This window comes from Psittacula echo (genome assembly GCF_963264785.1).
Source record: "Psittacula echo genome assembly, chromosome: 6".
In the NCBI taxonomy this organism is placed as follows: Eukaryota; Metazoa; Chordata; class Aves; order Psittaciformes; family Psittacidae; genus Psittacula; species Psittacula echo.
In genome coordinates, this window is record NC_137743.1 from 47,005,724 (window position 1) to 47,030,247 (window position 24,524).

At 37.4% G+C, this 24,524-nt stretch overlaps 1 protein-coding gene across 16 annotated transcripts in view; it reads right to left on the reverse strand.

Moving 5' to 3' along the window:
- CCAR1 (cell division cycle and apoptosis regulator 1) overlaps positions 1–24,524 on the reverse strand; it is a 50,756-nt gene that overhangs the window by 15,492 nt on the left and 10,740 nt on the right. For 4 of the 16 annotated variants that reach the window (XR_013957163.1, XR_013957164.1, XR_013957165.1 and 1 more), the window contains 22 exons: positions 23,889–24,003; positions 23,613–23,805; positions 22,395–22,527; positions 21,932–22,093; positions 21,288–21,513; positions 19,907–20,020; positions 18,878–19,044; positions 17,943–18,153; positions 17,053–17,136; positions 16,209–16,394; positions 14,403–14,594; positions 13,330–13,557; positions 12,886–13,012; positions 12,627–12,668; positions 11,153–11,235; positions 10,090–10,236; positions 9,555–9,675; positions 8,669–8,854; positions 8,071–8,276; positions 6,592–6,645; positions 490–575; positions 28–48 (listed from right to left, as the gene is read on the reverse strand). Coding sequence is in view for 4 of the 16 variants with exons in the window: in XM_080620647.1 (XP_080476773.1) it covers positions 6,586–6,645; positions 8,071–8,276; positions 8,669–8,854; positions 9,555–9,675; positions 10,090–10,236; positions 11,153–11,235; positions 12,627–12,668; positions 12,886–13,012; positions 13,330–13,557; positions 14,403–14,594; positions 16,209–16,394; positions 17,053–17,136; positions 17,943–18,153; positions 18,878–19,044; positions 19,907–20,020; positions 21,288–21,513; positions 21,932–22,093; positions 22,395–22,527; positions 23,613–23,805; positions 23,889–24,003 (2,983 nt within the window). In the remaining 12 variants the exon portion in view is untranslated. Of the gene's footprint in view, positions 1–27; positions 49–489; positions 576–5,920; positions 6,646–8,070; positions 8,277–8,668; positions 8,855–9,554; positions 9,676–10,089; positions 10,237–11,152; positions 11,236–12,626; positions 12,669–12,885; positions 13,013–13,329; positions 13,558–14,402; positions 14,595–16,208; positions 16,395–17,052; positions 17,137–17,942; positions 18,154–18,877; positions 19,045–19,906; positions 20,021–21,287; positions 21,514–21,931; positions 22,094–22,394; positions 22,528–23,612; positions 23,806–23,888; positions 24,004–24,524 lie in introns of those variants that run through there. The other 12 variants (XR_013957168.1, XR_013957169.1, XR_013957161.1 and 9 more) reach the window with 9 other exon arrangements.

The following is a 24,524-nucleotide window of genomic DNA, read 5'->3' on the forward strand; positions in this document are numbered from 1 at the left end:
GTGTCAATCCATAACATTCAGCCCCAGCGTTTCCTTCCATGCATCACCCTTTGCCTAAAAATGCTCATGATGAATAAAAACTAATCTAGTCTTCCAATGGTTATGAATGCACCTTCCAGTTCACGGCATTATCAGTCTCTGGACACATTACATCCACTCATCTCCTCCAGGAAACATTTCCCGGAACAAAACATCAAAACCAACCAGCACATCTACTTCCTAGGACATTTTTCCTAATATTGAATGCCTATGTCTACACCGCAATGACTCACCCCATCACCACTGACTTGACTTCAAACCAGACTACCTGCAGCTGAAACCCAGTTTGTCCCAGTATCCGTACTAAAGAGGGGGCTATGCCTCTGGAGAAAGCTGTGATGGTGATGCCCTGCTTGATCCCTGCTTTTCCACCAGCCCAGCTGCAGGATTTTTGCCTGCCAGGATTTACACGGATACAGCTAATCACAGAATGCCACAGGCAGAAGTTACCTGCTGTGAGAGAGCGGTTTGGTACTTCCAGCTGGTAAAGCCTCTGATGGCAGCTCAGTCTACCCTTCTTGAATCAACCAGCAGCTCTGCAAAACAGAGAGGATCTCACCATTGGGATCACACAGGCAGGCAGCCAAGGAGGTAAGAAATAGTCAAGATGAAAGCAAAAAAATTCAGTGGCAGAGGAGGGCTCCAGCACTGGCTACGTGCTGCTGCTCCTGTGGTCAGCCTTGTCCCAGCTCTCCCCTCCCGTCACTGCTGCTCCGGGATGGGGCACTCTCTCTCCACAAAAATCCTACTCTGGGCTGGAGGAACCTGCCTCTATTTTGCACTAACATTTCAGAGAGACAAAAGACTCCCGCCCCTCCCCACCCCGAGTGTTCCTCCTCTAGGATCAGGGCTCTTGAAGCCCCATCTCAGATTACGATTTCATGAAGTGAAACCCTGGCAGAGCAGAGAGGCATCGGTGCAAAGGCCCACAAGGCTGCTTCAGCATTGCTGTGTGCTGGTTTTACACGTTGCACAGTTTGTTCCTATTCTGCAAAGCTAGACTGCAACTTCTCATCTACTCTGGAAAATCCTTGACAGACAAGATGAGGGCTCTACTCACTTTGGGACCTTGCGCTCACAGATCAATTGTGTGTCCAATTACTTTCTTTATTGAAAAAAAAAGGCCTAAAGTGGATTAATTTTCCTTTTCTTTAAAGGGTGAAGTAGATGTCGGAATAAATTAATTAATTGTTCAGAACATCTGCACAGCCATCTCTTTACCAATCCTTCTTATTCTGAGCCCCTGCTACCCAAAGGTCACGCTATACTTCAGCTTTTGTCCATGGATCACAATTACTGCACATTGTATTACCCCCACAAGTCCCCTTTTGTGCTGTCAATCACTACATGTGCAAATCACACGACTGAAAATGCTGACTGCACATTCCTTGCAAGCGTATTACTGGATCCCATGGATAATCAGAGGATTTATAGATGTGCAGCCACCCATATATGTCTCAGTACTAAAGATCATCTATTTTCCCTCTCCACAGTATAATGAAAAGATAACCCCACCCTACAAAAAAAGGTCATTAGCTTGATTTCAGAAAGACACTAAGGCAGGAAATCAGGTTCGATACTGGTAAGCAGCTAATCCTCATTTTCAGCTGTTTAGTCACATTATACATGGCTTCATTGTATCAGAGGAGATAACTTGACAAGTGTAAGTTTTTCTCTGTAAACAAATGTTTCAAGAATACTCCCAAGTGGCATTTGGAAACCCTTCCCCAAGATTTTACAACTTGTAACACAAATGTTCTAATAGTTATGTTCAACGTAATGCACTTAGTAGAAGTACTTAATTTTCCTGAATAGTACTTCGATAAAACAAGGCATCAGGAGACAAAGCTGGAAAGAGAAGTAAGTCTCTTATGGGAAACCCAGACTAACTGTTGTGAAAAAGATGAGGAGTTTTTCCAGATGTTTAAGACAATTTGCAAGATTCTCTCAATTCCTGTGAGAGCCAAACTGGAAGTGTTAACAACCCATCTCCCTAACCCGCATGTACGTTACACTTACAGTGAAAATTGCTTGTCTTTTACCTTTCCCTCTGCATACATGCAATGGACTGTTTTACAGTAAATCAGACTGGTCTGTGAGACAAGTGGTGTTTTTGAGACCAGCGTTGCAAAGTGCTTTTACTCCCAGCTGTTCATTTTATGACATGACATGTGGCAGCAATTTCTGCTTTTTTATGTGTATATCTGTGGGCTGTCATCTAGCTCTCCTAAAAAGGGACCAAAAAAAGAATGAAGGTTGCTGTTTTCCAGCTCTTCCTGCCCCTTGCATGGCAAAACAGGAATGTAACTGGATGACCCTGTGTCAGAAAGACCAAAAAGAATTCAGCAATTTATGGGGAAAAAACTTGCTTGCGCTTAAAAGAAACCCAAATATACCACCAAAAAAAAAAAAAAAAAAAAAGGTTGTAAGCAAACAGCAGCATGCAACAAATTTACTCAGCACCACTATTCCGCTGCCATTTTAGAGGAAGAATAAAAAGAACTGAACCAATACTGGGCTAGATATGACAGCCTGAAGGATCACTTAATCACACCCAAAAAGATACTTGTTCTTACGTGTACTGTAGGGTACTCGACCAGAATCCTCACACAACTTAGAATCAACTCTACTGAAAGAGAACAAGAGTTCAAAAGACAGCAGGATACAAGGAGTCAAAAGCGGCATACAACTGCGGGGGCACATGTTTTCAATACAAACTCAAAAGCAATGCTCCTAACCACAGGTAAAAACTATGAAACAGATGACTTCAAGCAATATTTGCTGTGTTCTAAAACTTTAAATTTATCCCCTGCATCATGATGCCATGTGTTATCGAGCAGGTTAATTAAAAACAAATTATTTTTTTTTTGCTTGAAAGTAATGCATTTGTTATTAGAGCTTTTTACTGTAACTACTTTTGTGCAATACCTCTAATGAGACCCAGTATGCTGAAACATAGGTTTGATGTGAAAACACTGGCAGCCTTGATAGCTGAGTAGAGGTATTCATTATTTATGCCATTTTTATTGTAACACTACACGGCAACATACAAGTCCCAGCTGAACTTCTACTGGAACCACTTCTGCTTTCTGTAAAATATTAGACTAAGTGTACTGACTGCTACGTACACATTTCACAATCTATTGCTGGCCATTAGTCAGTCACTCAAAACTAATGATTTTACGTTTTATACATTTAAACTGCACTGAACAAATGCATTCAAGGCAAGAATCTGACCTGGATAAAAAAAAAGATTATACAGAAGTACCAGGTTTTGCGCACATTCCTGATAAAATTATCAGTGAAAGCTAACTGTGTTACATAAGTCCGAACAGATACTCACACAGTACATTACTCAGCAGAAAGATGGACTAAAACACATTCATCTCTCTCATAAACATTGAAAAAAACGTTACGCTGAAGGACTAGCTTTCATAATGTTAAATTCTGAAACAACTCAACTGGGAACGCTGGATCTGTGGAAACCCATGGGCACCAGACACAGAATTCCAACTTCTCCATTATACACTCCAGGGCACCCCAGGCTGAACCAGAAGACACCAGACAAATCAAGCAATGACTGGGAAGCGATACTACAGCAGTGCCCCATGCTACAGGCACAAGCATCAAGCAATGGGCGAGTCAAGAAAATGTTACATATCTTCACCATGGCAGAACATGCAGCAATGCTGGAAACAGCTCTGTTACCCTGCATGCAACCCTCAACACTTCAGTAAATTCAGAAGTAAAAATTCACTACTGGTCTATCTGCCACTGGTGCTATGTAGAACTGAAACTATGAACTTCTGCCTTTTCATTAACAGACCAAAAGCAAAGGGGCCTCAAGAAAGTCAGCTTTATTCTAGGCCATTTTGCATGCAGATATATCACCTGGAACTTTCTTCCTAGCCTTATTCAGACATCCACTAATATGAATATCACTTTCTAAGGGTTTAACTCAGTAAGTCCACCATACTAGACAAAATACAAAAAGGGGAGGGAAATAATCTATAAAATGAGATCAGATGCCATTTACTGGCTTGCTGTAGCAGTGCTTTCTCTACAGAACAAGATAGTCTGAGATTTACTTTCTATAGAGCATCTATGATGACTTTAAAACTACAAATTGGATTTTGAGGTGTTAAGAGTAAGGCCTAGCTTAGGCTCACTTTTTACTAGCCTTTTGTCAGCACCTGCTACATAATGAAAGAAGCGTGAAGCCTATGAAGTGCTACATGAAATGCAAAAAAATATTGTTCGTGAATTAAAACTGACAAAGATTTCTTCTCCAAACCTCTATTACCGATAGTCTATTCAATTTTCTTCAGAATTATTTCTATTTCTGGGAATACTGCCAAGAAGCTTTAGCTAACATACAGCATCAATGATGGACATATACAGAACCTTATGCTGTTTGGTAAAGCAACCTAAACAGGCTGTAGAGGTCGCTGTTCCTCAGATTATTTGTGCTTCAGGAGACTGGTCAAAGTCTGTATGTTCTAAAACTTCTTGTTTTTCCTCCCTTCCCCCCTTTATTGTTTACCCTTTTAATTTCCTTTCCAACATAAATGCATACTGTACATAATATCTGAAACTATTACATCAAAGCAGTATAAAGATTACTCATTCTAACAAATATTTTTTTTTATACTATAAAAATCTGTATCATTAGTAACTGTCTCGCAGGGCTGCCCACTGGACCATAAGATGAGGCTTGCTTGTGGTGACAACTGCCTTCAGCTCAGTAATTTCAGGTAAAAACACTCATCAAAACACTTAAACAGATGTTTCAGTATGCCTAAAAAGATGTTATCTTGAATTCTGGAATTATTTTCTTGTGTGTTCATATGTACTGCTGCATTTCATGAACAAACTTTTCATTTAAATAAATGGTGCTCACCATCAAAAATGAAACAAGCTGTCAACAATTTGTACAAAGGTAAACGTGAAAAATATAATCTGATTACAAAAGAATTTGTTAACAACATCTGTACAGCATAGATAATGCCTTTCATAAGATAAATTCTATCACCATCCTCATTCAACCATTCTTTGATGTTATCCATTCATAAAGCATGCACTTTCTGTGTACTTTTACGCCATAATTAGTTTTGTAGTACTTCCTACTTTAGTGTGAGCAGTTATTATACAGTGACTCAGTTGAGATGAATGAGGGGAAAAGCTTGTGTGTTATTTTAATGAAAAGAATTTTCTTGTCTAGCTCCAAAAGAGCCAAGAAAGGTAAGTGATAAAAGCACCAGCTTAGACTCTTGAACATAAACTCAGGCATTTTAATGTGTATCTCAGTAAAGCTACACGTTTGCATGTAGGTTATTCATACATATTATGGCACTTAGACTCTCCTAACAGGTACTTAGTTACCTAGGATATCTAGGCTAAAAAAGAAAGGTCTGCTAAAATTAACCATTTCTGTCAGAAAATCATAAATTTTCCTGGAAGTTGCATCAAAATACAATAGTTCATATTTCACATTATTTGAGTAAGTTGCCTTTGACAATGATGTCACATTAACTTAGATCTCTAGTGATTTGTGACTACAAAGGCAGGCAATTTTATCCACTTTCAACAAACCAAGTTGTGTACTGCTCCTTAGTAACTATAATATGGAGTATTGATACTTGTGTACCCATTCTTTTGTTGGACTAGAGCCTCTGAAGTAATTACACATAACTAAGAAAGAACTCCAAATTTAATTAAAGGTGAATTACAATACTAGCTTTTTCTCCATGTAAGGCATTATTCTGACATCCACTGGCCTGGTATCCAACCATACATTTTAATACACTGCATTTGTTATTGAAAATGAGCATATATATTAATCCAAAGATAAGAACTATTAAAAAACCACAGACAACATACATTTAAAACAGGCCCATGTATTTTCATATAAATCTCACAACCCTGCCAGTATTTTGGTAGGTTTCTATTGCTTTCTTAACTCATCTGAACCACCATATGTTATGAGGCTTTAACGCAAGCAGCTTTGGGAAAGAAAGTTACATTTGGAAGGAAAAAAGAAAATTGAGACAAGTAAAAAAAAAAAAAATAATCCAAGAAGCTCTTAAAAAAAAAAAATTTTTACTTGCAAAATGAAGCAGCTATTTTGTGATTCATATTTGAATTTATAAAGACTAATTAGACCAAAATAAAAACCTAAAAATGGCAACTCTATAAATAATGAAAATTTTGATTTCCCTAGACTTTAATGAAAAGCATTTGGTAATTAAATACTTGCTACTTTTCATTTTGTTGATGAACTTTATTAGGGTTAAAACTGTAACAAAGTTCATCCTAAAACATTTTGCAATGCAAAATTATTTCCACTCGAGGAGTGTCTCAAATTGAGTGCTAAGAATTACAAGCAATCTTCAGAAGCAGACACTCACATTCATAAAACTTTATACATCTTTTGGAACTAAGATATTTATACTACTAAAATCAAACATGCATCACTTCCCATACATTCTGGTATCATGATTTATATTACATTATGTAACACCATTCTTCTAAACAGCAGCAGTTTTATCATACGTTTGCTCCATTTTCTTTGGATTTCTGATCTTTATCTTCGCTCTTCACAATATCCTTTAAAAGAAAAAAAGGGAAAGGATAACACAAATTATAAAGTGATATTTCTCATGTGAACTATAAAGCAGCATGAGACAGATACTGCTTGGTATCAACTTTAAATATTATATGAACTGGTATCTTACACAGTTTATTTATAGCCAATTCATATTTTCAGTATTTTCCTGAAAAACTGAGGCAGCAGAAATGAAGTGTGACTTAAGCACTTCTGAAGAGAAACATAAAAAGCATGCCCAGAAGCCTCATTTTGTAGCCTAAAGGTTTGGGGGTTGCTGAGCCTTTTTCTATTTTTTTTTTCTTTTTCCTAGTTGTTGTTTCTTTCTTTATTTGAGGAGCAACTGAAACCAGTTTTTGCAAAATCCACTGAATTAGGAAATTAGGATAATAACTTACTGTAACAGTTCTGGCAAAGTATTTATACTGGCCAAAGCCATCTGAAAACACTAGGCTTCAAAGACATTCTCATCTCAAAAATAACAGACAGAATGAGCAAGGTATTTAACTGAGCTAAGAGCAAGGCAAAAGAGGGTTATGCAGTGCCTTCGTCTGTGGGTTCTGGTGGAGTAGGAGGTCTACATCATGTAATTAAGCACAGGACTGCATAATGATACTGACGACAGATGTCTGCATCACACTGCCAGTTTAATAAGCTACAGCAATTTACAGGATAAACTGAAAGAGAGTAGATTTAGATACAGGGTGCTGGCACAGGCTGCCCAGAGAAGCTGTGGCTGCCTCATCCCTGGCAGTGTTCAAGGCCAGGTTGGGCAGGGCTTTGAACAACTTGGTCTAGTGGAAGATGTCTCTGCCCACAGCAGGGGGAGTGGAGCTAGATGTTATTTAAAGTCCCTTTCAACCCAAACCAGCCTATGATTTTATGATGTATCACTCATATCCTACCAGAAGAAAAAAAGTTCTAACATTTGTAATTTGTAATTTTTTTTTGTGTGTATGTATGTGGTTTTGTTTCAGTTTTAGAGCATTTGTAGATGCTGTATTTTTGTTTCACAATAAATGTAGACAGCAGCAGAAGCAAAGCTCCCTTATAGTACCAGTTTATCACCCAGTAGTCTTCACAACCAACTTCTATTCAGCCTCACTTAATACCCCCCATCCCAGCATTCCTAGGGAATATGCAAATATCTTTCTGCACAAGGACAGAAATGCTTTGGAGCATTATGTGGTTGGCTTAAAATTAATTTTACTGAAATACCTCCATATGAATTGAAATTCTTAAGTTCTGCCTTGAAAAACTACTCCTAACTGATCAAACAAAAGAGCAGATTTGGACTGCTGGGGATGGACAAGATCAAGACAGGAAAACCCTAAAGATGGTTTGAGATAAAAACTTTTTTGTTTCAGTAATTTCTTCTACAGGAGGCCTGTATACAATAATAGAAAATGGAATTAAGCAATTCTAACCTTTTTAAGAACACTTTGTATTTCATCCATAACAGTAGCTAAATTTTTGATTGTCTTATTCAGCTGACCCTCAAATTGCAAGTTTTTATCATCAGAGATCTTCAAATTTTCTTGCAGATGACCAAGGTCCTTTTTCACTTCTTTGAGCTCCGTAGATAGACTTCTGTTAGAATTCTCCAGCTGTAGTATGGTCTTTTCGTCCTCGTCTTAGAAGGAAGGGAACAAGGAAAAAAAGTTAAGTCACTTCCAGTGACATGTACTGTGCATCTTAACATTCCATTTACATGCCAACACCGTAACTACTAATATTTAAAGAATACTGAATGCTGCATTACATTACAATCTGATAATACTCAAGTCTGACTACATTTGGAGGTCTTACATTCACCTTGAATAAAACATAAAAGCATTTCAGCATGGTGACAGTGGTACTCAGTAACAGTTGGTGTGCAAGGTCAAAGAGCTTGGGAGATAGAAAATAAAAAATTTTGGTAAAAAAACAGCCAAGAAATTTAGACCACAAATATTACTCAGATTGGTTTAACTACTTAAGAAGCCTTGCATCCATGTAAGCACCACCTTCAAAGTAATGTCCAACCTGTTTTTTCTTCTAGTAACTGAAGCTTCTGTTCTATTTCTGCCCGCACTCTTTCACTCTTCTCCAGCTTCTGTAAAAGGCTCCCAACATCCACCATAGCTCCATTGTACACAATGAGGCCAACATTTTCTTCTATGGCTTTTGATTCTTGCTTTACAGTAGGCGATGGTAACAGTAATCTGTTTCCTGTATTAGATTAAGTAGCATTAGGATATAATCATTCTGCCATTTTTTAGTTCTAGTGACCAACCTCAAAAAGCATCTTAAAAAAAACAACCAAAAAAACCCCTAAAACCAAAGCACCAAAAACCCCAGCCTAAGACTAAATTCAAGTTTGCTGGTCTATCCCTCACATTTCTCTCCTCCCTTCTTACCCCAGTTCCTACCCTCCCTGCTCCCTAAAAGGAACATGTTCTTCCATGACATTCTTCAATGTCTCCTTCCTGCATTCCTGCCAGGTTGGATGAGGCCTTGGGTGACATGGTTTAGTGGGAGGTGTCCCTTCCCATGGCAGGGGGGCTGGAACTAGATAATCTTAAGGTCCTTTCCAACCCTAACTATTCTATGATTCTATGATTAATGTCTCCAGAAATCAGGCTCTGTTCTACCACCTACAGCACTGATCCTCCTCATTGAAAAACTGGCGTGAATGCACCAGTACTTGATGTTAACCTCTGTCCTCCTTCCTGTTCCAAGATATTTTTATCCTACAGATATACTGGAAGCCAGAAAAATTTATGAACTGCCCAAGATCTACTTCTCCAGACTGGCAGGTTCCCTGCAGATCTAAATTAATTTCTTCAAGGAAGCAAGTGCAGCACTCTCATTATCATTTGCACAGAAACAATTCTCTGGAATTTTGTGGCATAAGAAAATTTAATACCACCTAACATATCTTCTTGTAGTTCTTCAGACTCTTCTTGGTTTTCTTCATCTTTAGAAGTGTCTGTTAGTCTTCTATAAAAGCAAGATTCTCTAAGCACTACTTTACTAAGCAGCTTCTTGACCTACAACAGAGCCATGGAAAGAAATATGGTGTGACTTAACACATGCATTGTATACCCTAAACAAGAATGTTTTAACTTGGAAAATTTAAAGAAACTGCAAAGCTTTTAAAACTTAAACATACTGGGACTTAAAATAAAAAAAGCTGGGGGGAGAGGGGGGGGAAGAAAAAGGATTAAATTTTGAGACAGAAGGTACAGATACAGTACGGGCATATGAAGAGCTGCAAACTGCACCTTTTCATTCCAAGATAATTTACAAAAGACTAAACTAGTACTTTATTGTAAATATGATGTGGCTACACAAAAATCAGGGATGAAATTATTAAGCAACAGCTTTTAGAAGCCGAACTATATTCCTCCCACTTACAGCACTCTTGTAATGTTTTCACAGATATTTCTTTTACTATACCAAACCTGAGCACGTGACAGGTGTAGTCCAAGAGTGTACAGTATCTCCTCCATATCCTTCTCCAGAAGATATCCACAATGACTTTGATCAAAATAAACAAAAGCCATCAGAAGATCTCTATTAACAGTTACCATCTGCATCTTGTCCTTCTCCTACAGAAAATTCATTATGGGATCATTAGGAAGTTAAAATAGCATTTTCCCATCATAATTAAAACAAAAATTATCAGTTAACGAAAAGTTTTTCTCTGTTAATTATATTACTACATTCACTTGCATGATTAATATAACTAGCATTTACCTGCTGAGCTCAAATATAAACGTAAACAAGCTATTTAATCTTTCAAATATTATAAGAATTACAGCACAGTTGACCATAACTAGAATCTGCTAGACACACTTTCCTTTTGTTCATGCTAGTATGCCAAAAAAATGAACAATTAACCTAATAATAGTAAACATCCCTTCTCTCAATCCCGTATTTTACTGAACAGCTGTTTTCAAAGTAAAATCCCCATAAGCATGTAATGAATGAGCATCTAGCTCCCACAGCTACAGCAGTTCTGCAGACTGCGTTTTCCCATTATTCCTATTCCTATATCTATTTTTCCTTGAAGAAAAAAATAATCAGAACCTTGTTTTATTCTTGCATTTATAAATAAAGTTTAAGTGTAACAAAACAAGCTTATGCTGTTTCTTAATCTTAACTATGGAAGCAAGGTATTGGCCTCATGACACAAAAACATCAATTTTCTTGCAGGGAGATGTAGAAACATCACTTGACAACTGAAATCCAGTTTATCTATCAAGCTAAGCTTCTCCTTTCTTATGTAAGGATACAGCAGTTGAAAATAATAGATAAAATTGCATCTGCTGTCTCTAACATGCACACATACAGCACCAGTTCTCGTGTCTTTCAGACACATCACTATGTACCCTCAGTGTTTCAGTCCAGAAGTGCTGAAGGAATCAAGGAGCGCAAATAGGTCTTATAATAAAAGTAAAATTAATATCTAATTAGGACACTTTAATAAGGCTATATGTAGCTGTTAAGAAAGGTGTTAATTACTTTATCTTTAGATGATCTCTCTTTGCAATGCCTATTGCCCTCTCTTCTGTCCTCTCGTTTGTTCATTTCCTCCTCATCACGATCTGTAAAACAGAAAGACAATTCAACATACCCACAGAAAGCAATTTTATAACCATTATCTCAAAGTACATACACTAATTTATAAGTATATATAAATTCCCAAATATATGAAATCAATGTATTTCACTGAATAATAATAATAATAATTAAAAACCCCAAATGGCCTTTAAGTGAGTCCTGTTAAATTTTGACTTTTTTCTCTGGTCTTAATTTAACATAAGCCATTTGTCTTTCTTTTTCTGCCCCTTTGGAAGAGCTGAAACAAACGCCAATTAGGCCAAAATGAGTTTTGCCAACATCACCATCTATGTAGACATGTGCAGAAAGTGACCACAATTCTCCCTAAGGAGGCTTGAGAGAGTCTACATCTAACTATGGTTACTCTTATTAGGAAAAAATCAGTACTATTTACTCTGAAATATTTTTATACCATAAAAACAGTATCAACTATGTAATTAAAAGCATGTTTATATGTGTATCTGAGTGTGGTATTACTGATTCTGTGATCAGTAGATTCCCCAAGAAATTACAGATCACACTGCTTACTAGATACGAACTACAAACTGTAGGGTTTTTGTTTAGAGGTAGATGCTAAAGTAAAACTAAATCTAAAACAAGGAGAGAAAGGGAATATGACGACTTCAGGGACGGATTATGGCATGCAGCTCTGTACCTTATGTGCAAGTCTTTAGCCAGAGAATCACATCCCAAGTTCAGCTTTAAACTCACCTTTCTTGTGAGGAAAATTTTGGATAAAACTATGTATCACGCATTTGTCTAATTTTGCCAACATGTTTCTGAGAACCAATAGCTTTCTCCTGCACCTCATGGATTGTTCTCAGCAACTCTGACTGGGAACAGCACAATGACAGATTATGGGAAGTAGCAGCACTTGTACAGAACAGACAGGCCCATGGCACTCTCATGGCCAGATTTCAAGAGAGAGTTATTTTGGAAATCACAGATTGGCACCTATTTTTTAAGACTGGTGCACTACTCTGCCAAAAACACAACTAAAAATGTAGGTTAGAAAATGCTGGGACTGCAGTATCTAAGCAGTTCAACCCCACACCTCTAGCAAAAACTCCAAAAAAGGACAAAAACCCCGAAAATGTACAAGTCGAAAAGCATATATTGTATCTTATGCCTTTCTGAACCTCTGAGCAAGGAAAGAGGGCTGCTCCCTCAAGACAGGAAAGTTTCCCAGTCCCTTTCCCCATTTCTTCAGGCAAACACAGCTCCACCCAAACAGAAATCAACTCCTCACATCATCATGTACAGGGTACCCCACACTTATTCTGGCTTAATAAAACGGGATGACATTTCAGAACTGAGGAATAGGAAGTTAGGCACGTCAGAGTGGCTTGGTTTTTCAGAGGTGCTGAATACTCACATCTCCTACTGACTTCAATGGGAGTTGCGAGTGGTCTGCATTCTGAAAAAAATAAAACCACTTCTATATACATGCCTTACTTTGAGTACCATGGCTACTTTACATTAACTATGATCATACACTGCCAGAAGTACTAAAATTAGTCTAATAATACAAATTTAAGTTGTCTAGTTCCAGTGCATTCTCCAGCTTGAGAGAACATATTCGGTGACAATAAAGAAGTAATTCTGAAAGCCACAAAATCTGTAATTCAAGATACCTTCATCGTCATCTTCAGCATCTTCTGCCTCCATCGGATCATATTCTTCTTGATTATTGTCATCTTCAGTTTCTTCCTCATCTTTAGAATCATCTTTCTTTTTATCTTCCCTCTGTAACAGAAGTTCCTAAAAATTTATTTAGTTGGAACTAAATAACTAGGAAAGTAAAAAAAAACTCAGTACCATTTACTCAAAATTTGCAAATGTTTATATTTAGTCGCTTAAAAATCTATATGATACAGCTGAATGTTAAAATACCATTACACCTGTAGAATTTTTAAATTGCTGAGTATTATTGAAGCATATTTTAAATAGATCAATAAGTCAAATCAATTAACTAACACTACAAAACCTGAGTTTTGAAAGCAATAAAGTAAAATTCAAATAGAAGTAGTTTAATATTGATCCAGACAGGACAGAAGATAAATGAACTATCTGCGAACCTTCTTTTCGTCTCTATCTTCTTTTTTATCATCTCCAGATTTTCTCCTCTTAGGTTTTGGATCATCTGTTTCATCATCTTTTTCTTCTTTTTTTTCTTTTCTCTCATCCTTTTTGCCTTTTTTGTCTTTTTTGTCTTCCCTCTCTGGGAGAGAAATCAGTGCTTTGTAAATTCTGACACCAAAATCTCTCTGAAGCATTTCATTGAAGAGTTCTGCAAACAATGATACCTGCACAAATGAAAAATGAAAAGAGAACTGACAAAAAGTTTTTAAGTCTGTACTAAAAATTTATACATCTGTGACTAAATAGCTCTGAGGTGCTATCTTATCAACTTTCACCATATCAGGATTTTATGTAGTATCAGATTTCTTACCATCTGCTTTGAATATGGAAACCTTTAACAGCTTTATAAATATGCTTCTGTCCTGTACTCCAGTAGCGTAGGACTTAGACCAGCCATATAAATTATAATCTTACTTCCATATCTGTGAAGGCTGCGTGGAGACCTCATAGCAGCCTTCCAGTATCTGAAGGGGGCCTACAAGGATGCTGGGGATGGACTCTTCATCAGGGACTGTAGTGACAGGACAAGGGGTAATGGGTTAAAACTTAAACAGGGGAAGTTTAGATTGGATATAAGGAAGTTCTTTACTGTGAGGGTGGTGAGGCACTGGAATGGGTTGCCCAGGGAGGTTGTGAGTGCTCCATCCTTGGTGGTGTTCAAGGCCAGGTTGGATAAGGCCTTGGGTGGCATGGTTTAGTGTGAGGTGTCCCTGCCCATGGCAGGGGGGTTGTAACTAGATGATCTTAAGGTCCAACCGTAACTATTCTATGATTCTATGATCTGAAAATCTGTACATTTCTTTGAGATATTATATAGTGACTATACAGCTATTGTAAACCATGTATGAAAGACTGAACAATTTTTTTTCCAGGTATGGCATAAAAACTAACTTATTCAAGTTAAATTTTGCTATGTTATCATACACTTTTGCAATTTCAGAATATGGCAGTGGTAACAGAATTTAAAAGAAACAAGAATGGCTAACTGCAAGTAGCACAGCTAAATTACCTCAAAGGAATGCTCTTTATTATCTTCTAATCGATAGTCCAGAAGAACACTAAGAGACATAATGCTACAGTCAAACTTCCCACTCTTCGCTGCCCAGTTAGGATGTACAACGATTGCTGGTTCATCAGGTAAGATGTATCGTCTCTCCCGACGCTGACGTTCCATTTCTTCTTGACGTTTTCTTTCCTCTTCCTGAAAACGGGCAAAAAAATACCCCAACCATACAGCATACTCCAAACATGAAGTTTCAATCTACACACTAGTTTTCAAGACTCACTGCTTTGAAGAAAGCGAAGGAAAGCCTAACCTGCTGGATGCAACACAGAATGCAGAAGTCACACTCTAGAATTTCTGGAATGCATTCTGCATCCACTGCCAACATTCACCTGTAACAACTGCAAACTTGAGCAACATAAAGCAAGACATGCAGTGTTATTTAGCCCAGAGAGCAATGAGCACCTTGTAAGTATCTTATGGTGCTAACTGCAGCATATTTATTCAACATTGGAAGGACTCAAGCTAGTTCACTTCAAGAAATGGACTGCAAACTAGCAAAGAAGCCAATGCTCCTGAAGGAACTTTGATTGTCTAGGGGTGTTTTTAGAGCAATACAGCACAGTAAGCTGTCTCATTCCTTACATAGGAAGAGTAAAAGCTTCAAGTACCATCTTCTCAACACAGCTTTAACAATTACCAGATGACAATTTATTCAGCTCTTTTGATTATGGGAAATTATCTCTGTAGATGAAACTGATGCACATCAAACAAAAGGTTACTAAAGGTAAAATACCAAGCAGCTTACTGAATGCCAAGAGACAAATATTAAAGTTTTATGATATGGATAAAAGGCATGGCAGAGCTTGTGCTTTTTAAAGAAACAAGCAAAACCTTGAAAGCTCTGTCCCTAATGTTAAAGAAAGCCATGGCAAGAAACCTGAAGATAGCTGAAGTGCATCCAAGCTGCATGAGAAGGCAGCAGCTGACAGAATTGGCAAGTACATGGCCTTTGCTCCCTTCAACAAGGCTTACACAGGTATATAAAAATTCAAATCATCCCGAATTGGTTAGCAGGTAGTACACAAAAAAAGCAGATTTAAGAGCAACTAACCCCAATACATTCTCAGGACATTTATGTCCCTTTTCTGTGGTTGAGTTTGGCCTTACTGCACAGATCTTGTTTATCCTCAGGAAACAGCAAAACAGACTAAGTAGTACTGAAACTACCAACTGCAAAACGGAGAAACTTCAACACACAGGAATGTCATCCAAAAGCAAAAATTAAAGTTTCACAATAAGGGAAAACAAATCTAACCAATTCATTAGCCATGTGAAGAAACTGGACTCCCTGAGACACTGTAACTTCTACAGGAGGCACCCACCCCTCTCCTATTTCCAGAATAATTCACTAAGGCTTTATACAACTAAGCAGTTGCTTTTCATGTAGGTTTAAAAGGTTAAGTGTATTCACCTGTTCTCAAGAAGTTTTTCTCATGAGTTTGGAATTTATATTACCTTACATTGAAAGCCTGACATTAATTCCGACACCCTTAGCACAGCTGCACATCGCAGCTGACTTTGCTGATATAAAGAAATTCAAACTTGCCAAGATCTGTTCCAATTCAGCATCTCAAGTGACAGCAAGGAGTTCCCAGCACAGTCATCTAAGAACTACAAAATCCTAACACAACCGGGCATAGTTTGGTACTTTTTATAACAATGTATTTATTTATGCAAGTATCACACATAATGGTTTTTGTATTTATGTATATTTAATAAGGCTTAAACCAAGTATGTCCAAAACCTAACCTCTCTGTCATCTTCAGATTTCCTATCTTCCTCCTCTTCCTCTTCTTTCTCAGACTTCTCTAGCTCCTTTTGCTCTTCTTTTTGTTCCTCTACTTTCAGCTGCTTTGTCAGTCGAGCTATCAACTGCGATTTCAGTCCTTTAGAGCTAAGGGTTCGACTTTCTAATTCTTTGCGAAGGTCATTTACCTGGTAAATAAAAGCTTTGTAAGTGGTATCACTCAGTGACATTGCAAAACATTTGATTAGCAGAAAACGTGAAGTAAAAATTAAGAACACTGAACAGTCAACTGTATTTTTTAAATCTGTACTGAAAACCATTAATATTTACAGATACATAAACCATTCTACATTTATAGTTGCATTCTCAAAGAACCCCTTTTTGAAGAACTTCTCACAGGGGCAGGGAAGCCATTTTACTACAGCAAAATAGTTTATTATTATTATTCCCTTCAAGGAGACTTTTACTTATGTCTCCTGCCACATATTTTTGTATTATTACTGCCTTTTCAAACTAACAATAAAGTATTTTAAAGTATTACAAAGATTACTGCAGAACTTTAATTTTCCAGTTAATATATCGTATGTGATACCCTTTAATTGTATGAAGTTCAAAAGCTCATCATAGTTTCATTTAGCTGTATTCACTTATTACAATTAGGAGTCACACTTGCATACTGTGATATCACATCCAAGACCTACAAAAATCAGCAAGGTAAAACACTTGTTTTAAACCACTTGTAAACCAGAAGGTTTTTGCTCAATTAAGGGAATATATAGCTATATTTCAGGTTGTGCCTTAAAAATGAAAATGTAAGAAATGGAAGAAAACTTAAGAGTTAGTTACCTTCATTGTTTTTGGATCCAATTTAGACCAGTGTGTAGGTGTAGAGATCTCTTTAGCTTCCCCATCATCCTTTTCCTCTTCATCCTGACAAATAAAATTTAGAAATTATCATTCAGAAAGTTTGAAAGCATTTCAGTTATTTTTTTAATTCTGTTGCTGATCTGTGCAAGGTCACAACTGTTTCAGATAGTCTTCTCCTAAAGTTATTATTTAGACAAGTTCACACACACATTCTACCACTTTATAAATGATCACAGTGCCACTCAGCCAATACAAGCCAGATCTGTGGAACACAAAAGGGTGATAAGCAACACCACAAAGAATATTGGGGTTACACAGACACTGCTGGTCTCCATTAACCACACAGTGTGTGATCTTCCCCCAGATTTTAAATCTCCCAAATTACTCCTTGTTCAGTCAGACCTTCCCTTATTCCAAGATGCTGATCAGCCACATGGCCTGAAATTCAGATGTTTCAGACTAGGGTTTGTTCAATTCCAAGTATCACAATTAGAACTGGCCAGAGGAGAGAATTTAGAAATTTTAGAAAATGGCAAAATGTTTAAAGACAGCTATTCGTAAACTGCATCTCACTCAACAACTGGTCCCAGATTCCAGCAACTACATCTATGATAAAAAATTTTCTGCGCATCATAAGCACAATTCAATTCCATTTGTGGTATCAGCATACACATTTAAAATTAGTGAACTAGCTGAAACAAAAATAAAAACCAACATCCACTACACTGCTGAAAGTTGGTTTACCAGTCATTGTTACCAGTTATGTTCCTCCTATGTATGTATGTTGTGTAGCATGTGGTGTGCATTTTGTGCCTGTGTTCCTGTGCCTGTGAGAAGCAGAAATAGAAAAAGGGATTAGCGTTCAGTGCCTGTTCTCCATCAGCCTCCTTGCGTTCACCCTGAAGCTTCTCGACCAGCTGCTGCTTGTATCCTCGGGAGAGGGTTTCCCACTCTGAGCGGGTGGGAAGGCAATGCCAAACATCCGGGAAAAATAAAACCACTGTCTCCACATGAGCTGGAACTGTACGCCCCTTGTGGGTCTCCTCAGGGCGATGGTAGCGAATCTCTGCAAAACGGTACCTGTTGCAAGGGAAGAAGCATGTTGGAAAAAAAATTCTACAATACATTTTAAAAGAGCCTAGATCACTTGTAGCACATCAAGTAAAGAAACTTTGCTGCAAGACCTTGAAGCTTATCTAAAGAAAAAAATTATGGAAGCCATATTTTCTCTTTCGGCACACTTGCACAATATATTGCACTTGAAAAGGAGGAAAATCCGCAAAATTCTTTTTATGTAACTTGTTGTTTAGCACACAGGTTTGATGAGCAAATAAAAGTGTTGAAGTGCTTGAAATTTAGCGTACAACAGACTTTCCTGGTATTAGTAAAACTTCAGTGAGTGTTAACACAGGACAAAAACTCATCAAGAGAAAATATGGCTATATAACGAACGGCTATTCATTTGTAACAAAAGAACAATGAAATGAAGTTCTCTTGACGATCTTCTCCAGCTATGCACGAAATGAAAAATATTTTCAATGCACATTCATTAAGAAATTACAGCATAACACATCAAAATAAACCCAGAGTTTTTAATTAGTACTTAATGCAGTATTCAGCACAGTTGGCACCAATCAAGCTTATTACAAATCAGAACAACCTCTGAGTAGTTTACCTGCACTACCAAGAGCAGCCGACAAAGAAAAGTTTTTTCCATTTCTTTTTTTTTTTTTTTTTTTTTTTAAACTTGGGATAACAGACAAGTATTCCTACAGTGGACTTTGCTTTGCAGTACAGTACTTACCATTGTGTGCACACACTTAAGTCAATCCCTGTAAGAGCCTTGCAACAACGAATAGCCGTCTTTATCAGCACGGAAGGGTCCTTTTCTGGATCAGGTCCATCCAGTGATGGGGACCAGTGTCCTCCAATTGCCATAGCTTCATCTTTGCCTTTCATACCCACTAAAAACTAGACAAAAAGAGTCTTCTGAATGTTCCCCTGCTATGGATGGAGTCTCATTTTCCCAAAGCACAAATACTACTTCATAGAACACACTGAAATCCATGAGTAAGCTACAACATTATTTTGAAATCTCGAAGTCAGTCAAGAAAGAGTTCAGTTATTTTTTTTCCACAGATCATTTCAGAAATGGAATAGGTTTTAAACATCATCACTCATTCTTGCTTGCAAGACTTTTCATCAAGTTTCTTTACTGGTATAAGGCTTGTTCCTTTACAATTAAAGCTTTCTAACACAAAAGACAAACAGCTACTCATTTAAATGGTGCCTTAATTCCAATACACATTTATAGACGCTCCTGCTTAGAAGTAATAAAGCAAAGCTACAAAAAATAAGAACATTATAAATTCAATTACTCCCATTTACTTTAAGACAATAGCGTATAATCGGAAAACAAGTCTGTGACATCCTGAAACACCATAGCACTTATTGTTCAGTTTTTAACAATAGTTAGATTTCACTTCATACACTGGTTATTTAACTGTTGCTTCATTTGTATTCTCTTCACAGCTGAGCCCTTAAAAAAACAGTCTAAGTGTTTGTAAAAAGACTAATAAAGTTAATAACATAATACAGGTTTCTCCAAATACCTATTGTTTTGAGTTCAAGTTGAGCGTTCAGTAAATATTAAAGCAGTGAAGATGGAACTCCTGTGAACTGGAAACAGGATTCACATATAAACTAGGTCTCCTTAGAAGGAAAATGAAGTCATCATTTAGCTGCCTGCAAACTCCTCCCTTATCGCCTAGTATTTTAAAGCTCTATAACCAACCTTTATTGCCAACAGTGTCTGGCATTGAAGCATATTTACCTTTACAAGTCTAGCGGGATGCTGAAATCCATCACGAAGTTCTTGAGGATCTTCAGCCAGAGCACATGACTTGTGATAGAGATCTTCCATACTAGGACTAGCCATCAACATCACCTGTTGTGTAAGTCAGATCAGTCTTGTGAAGGTTTCCCACTATGACTGGTAAACAATGACCACAACTTGCAAACACATACATACCAGTACTTTTTCCTTAATGTCACAAAAAATCAAAACAAATAAAGGTAAAATAAATTGTCGAACTGAGGGTTAAAATGTCTGCCAAGGACCAATTTCTCTCCATCACATATGGATACAATGTGTCATCTTATTTAAAACCAAACCAAACCAAAAGCAGATAAAAGCAAATGTTTTGCATGTTATCACTATACACCAAATAGCCTATACCAAGAAGCACACTGAGTACATTTCTGGTTTCAGTAACTTACTCCTTCCATTTGTCACAGTCACAAGGCAAATGACTAACACACTGATTTGCATCCTCACAGCATCCCATTAGCCCAGCCAATTCTAATAAGGTTGCTGTATATCCTAAAGAGGTTAGTATTATGAAATGGGATGCTATGCCTCAGCTACTAAATATATTTTGAAGTTGGACCTTCTGAAAGAGAGCTCTTGCTCTGTATCAATAGACTAAAAAACCAGTATGTCTGACACTTGCCCCAAGGCTTCAAAACTTATATACACAGAACGTAAGAAAAGTGAAGTCTTTCAGAAACACAAGGGTTAAAGGCAGTTTTGTTTCTAAACCTGTCTTTATAATGAAATACACTTCTAAAGCAGATTGACCTAGAAATCTCAAACCTATTTTAGTGAAAGTTTTAGGAAGATATTTTGACACTGAAGTCTTTTATGCATCATTACAGCCCTTGATGCAATATTTTTTGATATTCAGATAATCCCAATATGCTCAATCTACTTTCCACAAAACAATATTGAGAGGAATCTGAAAGAAAGAAAAAAAAATAATCACTAAACAGAAGAGCACAAACTGCACAAAAGGGACCCTTGAAGAAATAAAAAAGGGGCTCCGCTAACTATTCAGAATGAATCACCTAAAAATAACATTCAGACATACTGGGGGAGCTGGCTTTCTTTCCTATAGTCAGATTGGTGCAACTGGGTGCAGAAAATGGTAGAGGCCTCAGTAAAAATATTTAGGACAGCTCTAGTAACAGAAGAATAAACTGAATTTCAGTCATGGTTCTTCAAGCACTACATACTATCTCTTTATTGAAGGGTTTAAAAACACTGTATTTTGCTTAAATTATAGAATATTTTCAGGTCAGTTAAATTTGCTTTTTCACCTTATTGGTAAAAAAACTTAAAATGAATAGCCATAGTACTGGAAATTCATACAAACCTTTGCACTGTACAGATGATCAGCATCAGGTGGATCAAGGACAGCAGCATTTTTATCTATAGGATCTACTTCTCTATGCATTACATAGAAATTACAGTAGTTTCCCAGCTGAAATGGTCTAGACATAGGAAAAGCATCCACCCATGTAAACTGAGCATCAAAGAAATCACTTGGGATATACAAGTTCTGGTAACGCCTCCTCAGCTCCATCATATCGCAGCTACGGCTGAAATAAAAAATATTTGAAAGATACAGAAATAAAAAAAACATTAATAAAGGCACGTAATTAAGAGGCATATTAATTGGAAATACAGCCCTTGTGTATTTATTACTGTATGTGTATACGTAAAATGTAAAGAGAAATATTTCAGTGTCACAGTTTAAAATCAAGTAACTACTAAATACTTCTGATTAAGGTGTCTGCATATTAGGGAATATCTATAAAGGTATCCAGTAGCATCAAAAAATAACAAAGAACCTAGAAAACATTTATCATAGAAGGTTCTCAGCCATTACATATTTGATATTTAAAGTTAAGATACCATTTAACACTCACTACACACACATGTGTTTACACAGCTCACAGTAATCTGTGCCCACAATTAAAATAAGATGTAGGTAAACATGTGGAACTATAAACATACCAGTCCAATGAAAACTTTGAAAACTGAACCGTGTAACGAGGCACAACACGTCGTGGTCTCCGAGGTGACCTCTCCCTCTCTCGTCTAGGTGACCTCTCTCTGGAGCGTTTTCTCTGGGGTGACCTTTCCCGGGACCTACGTCTCTCTCGTTCTCTTTCGCGACTTAAAAAACGCATACAAGATACAAATATTTTTGCATGCTGATAACACAAAATGGTTTCCAGAACAGAAGCTAAACAACTCACAAAAAGGAGAGAAGTTCCTCATGGTTTCAGAACACTGTCTCTTTACAAGAGACCATTCATGCAATTCCTTGATTTCAGAAAGGCAAGAACCCTTCACTAGTATCTATCGCAAAGCCACTTGTGCATATCACTGACTCACACCGGAGCCAGCCCAGCTCTGTTTGCAGACAGGTCTTTAAAGAATGCTTTGATTATAGTCTAGTCTTCCAACAGCATACCTCCTGTCATCTTTTCGGTTTGGCATAGGGTCTCCTCCTCTGTCATTCCTCCCGGAAAATCTGGATGGTGGGTCTAATCTTCGAGCTGGTTGAGGCTGTGAAACTAGACGAACAGGCGGCTGTAACAAACCACCTGAAACAAAAGATTAAAAGATCAATACCTAATATGGGGCAACTATCCACACTTTACAAACAGTGCTGCTTTATAATTGCTTCACTTCTGTACATTTTCTAAACTAACCCTAGAGTCAAGTAAATCTACTTATAATGCCCACCCCAAGAAACTCAAGAGACCTACGCTTTTCTTCACCGATTCAAACTGAGACGCTAGTGAGTAAAACTGGTTTAAAAGCATCTTCTTAAGATGGAAGCTAATATAACATAACTAACATAGCTAATATAATATAACACAGAAGCTATCAGTAAATAGCTAAACCTCTCCTTGGAAAAGTAATTTGCTTTAAATTAGATAACTACCTACTCACTGAACTGAAGAAAACAAAAAGCTTGGTTTTTGAGGCTGTTGATAGGTAAAAACAGTTAGCTTCCTGAAACATTATTCTTAAATCTATTTATTACACTGCTGCATCAATTCCCTAGTACATACTTTTTTGTCTCAAGGTATTTAACCAACTGGTTGTAAACGGAGCAAACATTACTAAGCACCGACTAATTAGACTGTAATAAGCATTTATCCAAAAGAGTTCTGCTCTGGTGATAGCTTAAGATTGTCTCCCTTTGCTTCTATTATGGGCAAGACAAATCTTCATTTTTTCTTATTATCAACCCTATTACTAATTCTTCAGCCAAAGCTCAAGTGACCCCATAACCTTTGTTTTAGGTTTGCCATGTTTGGCAGTTTTTCTTCTCTCAAACACTAACTTAGATAACAAAACACAGCTATAGAAGTAACAGTTCTAACAACACAACTGTATGAAATATAAATTTAATATATTCTAATATAAAAAATATTACACAGATATTTCTTTTGGATTATGAAGAGGAGTGCATGGGGATTTCACTGCCAGGTGACTCTTGAGCTATTACAGGCAATGTGCCTCACATATAGCTGCAGGAAGACACATATTCAAACTGAAAATTCTATAGGGTCCTTTCCATATTATTTAAACTATTACTTCAGTCTTCTGACTAACAAAAGAAGTAATCATCACGCACTAAGCAGCAGAACCACACAAACTTTGCGCACTGAAGGGGCACCTTTCTGCTGTGGCTGCTGCAGTAATGGCTGAGGCTGTGTCTGAAGCAAAGGCGTGATTGAAGCTGCTGATATTTGTGCCTGCAACAAGGACTGTGGCTGCGGCTGTGCCTGAACACTGAATGCAGTCTGCTGTGCAATGGGCTGAAGAACTGCTGGCGGAGTCTTCAGTAACGGTTGAGCTTGTGTCTGGTTCTAACAGCAGAAGAGAAAATTAATTGTGAGTGAGTTTAAACTAGAAGAAGTCAGCACAAGTTAGACTGAGTAACCCTATATACCTGATTTGGAAGCGTCTGGATCCTTTGTGCATTCCATTTGAACGGCATATTAGGATTGTACGTAGCTTCTACCAAAACTCTGTCCCCCACCTGAGGTGTTTTTCCTTTAACAGCACTGCAAACATAAAATGTATTGCCCAAGTCTTATTTAGTTACTTTACATTTGCAAGTTACATGTAGAGATGGGAGAAAGTATACAAACTTCATAAAAGAAAATTAAAAAAAAAAAAAGCTTACAGGAAGAGCATCTACCCCCAATTCAGTGAAAGTGCCACCTGCTTCAGCTCAGAGTACGCACAGGAATTTAATTCCCACCTTAGGTCCAAAAGTTCCCTAACAAGTACTAAGTTAAGACAGGCAGATAGCAAGTTATATGCATTTTAATCACCTACAAATTCTAAAATTTCGCATTATAAGGAGCTTAATACCTTTCAAGTCTCACAGCTATGGGCTTTGCATTAAGAAAATTCAAAAATTCACATAAAGGAACTCAGTCTATTAACTTATTTGACCATCTTACTTCCAGTGTTGACAGAAAAAAATGTACTAACTGCAGGCACTATCAGTGGAGTAACAGAATGCAACAACCTGAACCTTTTGAGTGAAGATACCCCAGAGTACTTCTGTAGGCAAGTA